Source organism: Cherax quadricarinatus, unplaced genomic scaffold, assembly GCF_038502225.1.
Source record: "Cherax quadricarinatus isolate ZL_2023a unplaced genomic scaffold, ASM3850222v1 Contig2578, whole genome shotgun sequence".
NCBI lineage: Eukaryota > Metazoa > Arthropoda > Malacostraca > Decapoda > Parastacidae > Cherax > Cherax quadricarinatus.
The window spans coordinates 30,001-33,544 of NW_027197604.1; the positions used below are offsets into that span (position 1 = coordinate 30,001).

Sequence of the window (3,544 nt, forward strand, 5' to 3'; positions counted from 1 at the left end):
AGGGATCTCCAAGACTTGTGACCCCCATAAAGATTCCTCCGAAGTCTCCGTGCACCGGAGTCTCCACTCCTCAGAAGCGGAAGTCTCCCAGCACCTCGCCAGGTACTTCCGAGAAGAAGTTGAAGACGTCTAAGAAAAACAAAGCCGCTCGTCGCCTCAACTTCGACGAAGACAAGACTTCGCCAGTTTCAGGAACCATCATCAGGGAACTGGCGGAGGGTGAAGAGCCGCTAGTGGTCAGGAAGGGCGACATAGACCCGGCCTACAACGTCGTTGAGATCACAGAAGAAGCCAAAGCTGAGCTCGCTAAGATCGACAACAAGATCGGCGACTACGTGTGTCGTCTCTGCAAGGAGATGTACGACGACGCCTTTGGCCTGGCGCAACACCGATGTTCCCGTATCATACACGTCGAGTATAGGTGCCCGGAGTGCGACAAGGTCTTCAACTGCCCCGCCAACCTGGCCTCCCACAGGAGGTGGCACAAACCCAAGACCTCCCTGACCTCTACTTCGGTGGCCAGCACCAGCGCCGCCACCTCCAAATGCGAGGCTGACACCATCTCCGGCAAGAGCTACACTGAGAATAATAACAACAGTAGCACCAGCAATAACAACCTCCTGAAGGGACCCCCAGCGCTAGTGCCGCTGCCGCAGTTCATGGCGATGGCCAGGGAGGAGGACTCGGAGGAGCAGTATGAGTGTGAATTATGTTTCAAGAAGTTCAAACGTCAGTCGTACCTACGGAAGCACCTAGCGACGCATCGCGGGGAGCATAGCGACGCTGACGGTGCAGGGCCCTCTCACGTCCGTCAGCCGCCCGCCCTGACGCCCCTGCTGTCACCGCACTTTCCCAGCGAGGTCCTACCCTGTCACCTGTGTGCTGCTGCTTTCTACACGCCGGCGGCCCTGGAGCTGCACCTGGAGACTACCCACATTCCCAAGCTAGAACCTGCGACGTCCAGCACCCTCCACGTACCTCGCCCGCAGTTCTCCCCTCCACATCACGTACCTACACAACCCCCGCACCCTCCAGCACCTCACCTCCTTCACCGACCCCACCAGATATCCGCGCCGACGTAATTCAACGTCCTATTCTCCGTGTCCACCGGTGCTATACTCCAGCAGACGCCAAGAGGACATCCCAGGACGCCAGAAGACTCCAAACACCAGCGTCTGTGTCTCAGCGAGGCGTTCACACCCCCCTACGACAGGTCCCTCTCCAAACACTCAGCTCCACAACAGGTATCAGTCCCCCAAGCTTTTCTCAGCTCACACAAGCTCACCATGGTACTCACCTCCCATAACATCAGTTGATACAGTGCTCTCTGTGTAGACGGACTTTCCACACTCACATAACCGGGACTTAAATTACCAATTATCTCAACCTCTAAGTGAATATTGACAATAATTCTTAAGTTACCCCTTGAGTTTACATATATACATGTATACACATGTTTATACGCATGTACGTATATATATGTATACGCGTGTGTATGGGATGCACATATGTGTACTAGGGATACGCAGGTGTGTGCGTAGTAGCGCGTATACTACGCTCCCCCCCATGAATGGTGCGTAGTTCCATTCATAGTCAAATTCCCATTGTGAAGGGTGGTTGTCCTAGTTCATCCTGGCTACGAAAAATATCCCTTCCCCGCCGCATCGATCTCACTCGTTAACACTTAACTTATACGGGAGTAAGGAGAGTCGTTTTCTACCCAGGATGAATGACGCTCAGCCCACCTCGCCTGGTGTTACATATCTTGTCTAATTTCTAAGTCAAAGTAACTTACGCTGATCTCATCAAAATTTTTTGACACTAGTCTAATTCTAAGGGATTTTGATAAGCTGATCTCACATCAAAAATTGTTGATACTAGTCTAATTCTAATGAATTTTGACAAAACTTACACTGATCTCACATCAAAATATTTTGATACTTGTCTAATTCAAACTGATTTTTGACATAATTTACACTGATCTCACATCAAAATATTTTGACACTTGTCTAATTCTAACCGATTTTGACTTAATTTACACTGATATCACATCAAGTTTTATTGACACGTCTAATTCTAAGTGATTTTGACATAATTTACATTGATCTCACATCAAAATATTTTGACACTTGTCTAATTCAAACAGATTTTGACATAATTTTCACTGCACATCAAAAATTGTTGACACTAATCTAATTCAAACGGATTTTGACATTGATCTAATACTTTATGATTAAATTTTGACTGATCTCAAATCACGTCATGATATTAATCTCAAAATTTCGATTTTTTTCAGTTGATCTCAGAGTGGATTTATTTTATAGGCATTAATCCGTCAATTTCAAATTTTTTCTAAATCAAAGTCTGTATGTCGTCATTTCTAAGCACCCAGTTGTCTCTTTGAGAATTTAGACGTAAAGATTTAGAATTTAGATTTAGGGATTTAGATTTTAGATGTAGGGGATTTAGATTTAAGGATTTAGAATCTGATTTAGATTTTGATCAATCAGTACCTGATTAGATGTAAAAGGGACAAATAACTTCAAAATTAGATTTCAAAATTACGGTCTATCTCAAAGTTCAAAGTTAGATTTTGATTGTATGCCGCTCAAAATCAAATTCTATGCTATTCCAAGTCAATATATACATACATATTTTATATCAAAGTAAAATCTATTTCTAAATCAAAGTAAAAAAATCAAAATATATAAAAAAAATCTATACCGAAGTGAAAAAATCTATTTCTAAATCAAAGTAGAAATAAATCTATTTCTAAATCAACGTAGAAATAAATCTATTTCAAAATAAAAGTATAAATAAATCTATTTCAAAATCAAAGTAGAAATAAATCTATTTCTAAATCAAAGTAGAAATAAATCTATTTCAAGATCAAAGTAGAAACAAATCTATTTCAAAATCAAAGTACAAACAAATCTATTTCAAAATCAAAGTATAAACAAATCTATTTCAAAATCAAAGTAGAAATAAATCTATTTCAAAATCAAAGTAGAAATAAATCTATTTCAAAATCAAAGTAGAAATAAATCTATTTCTAAATCAAAGTAGAAATAAATCTATTTCTAAATCAAAGTAGAAATAAATCTATTTCTAAATCAAAGTAGAAATAAATCTATTTCTAAATCAAAGTAAGCAAATCTATTTCAAAATCAAAAAATGAATTCTAAATCGCCGAGTGGGAATGTAAGAATGGATTCTAATTTGAAATCTAATTTAGAAGGTCAGATTTTTGAACGTTTTGACATAGAGACCTGTGTGAAGCGGCAGACCCGTAAGGGCCAGTCAACACCTGGTGTGTGTATATAATTATTATTATTATTATTATTATTATTATTATTATTATTGTGTTTTAATCTTGTTCAGTAAGCCAAGACGTGTTCATTCCTGTGTTCACTTCTGTGTTCACTTCTGTGTTCACTACTGTGTGTGTTCAGTCCTGTGTGTGTTCAGTCCTGTGTGTGTTCAGTCCTGTGTGTGTTCAGTCCTGTGTTCACTTCTGTGTTCACTTCTGTGTTCACTTCTGTGT

At 40.6% G+C, this 3,544-nt stretch overlaps 1 protein-coding gene across 1 annotated transcript in view; it reads left to right on the forward strand.

The window, feature by feature from the left end:
- LOC128685328 (uncharacterized) overlaps positions 1-2,720 on the forward strand; it is a 3,988-nt gene extending 1,268 nt beyond the window's left edge. Inside the window, exon 1 of the mRNA XM_053771813.2 lies at positions 1-2,720. This exon is cut by the window's left edge and continues 1,268 nt beyond it. Within this exon, the coding sequence (XP_053627788.1) occupies positions 1-1,082 (1,082 nt within the window). The 3' untranslated portion in view covers positions 1,083-2,720.
- Positions 2,721-3,544: the final 824 nt, after the last annotated feature.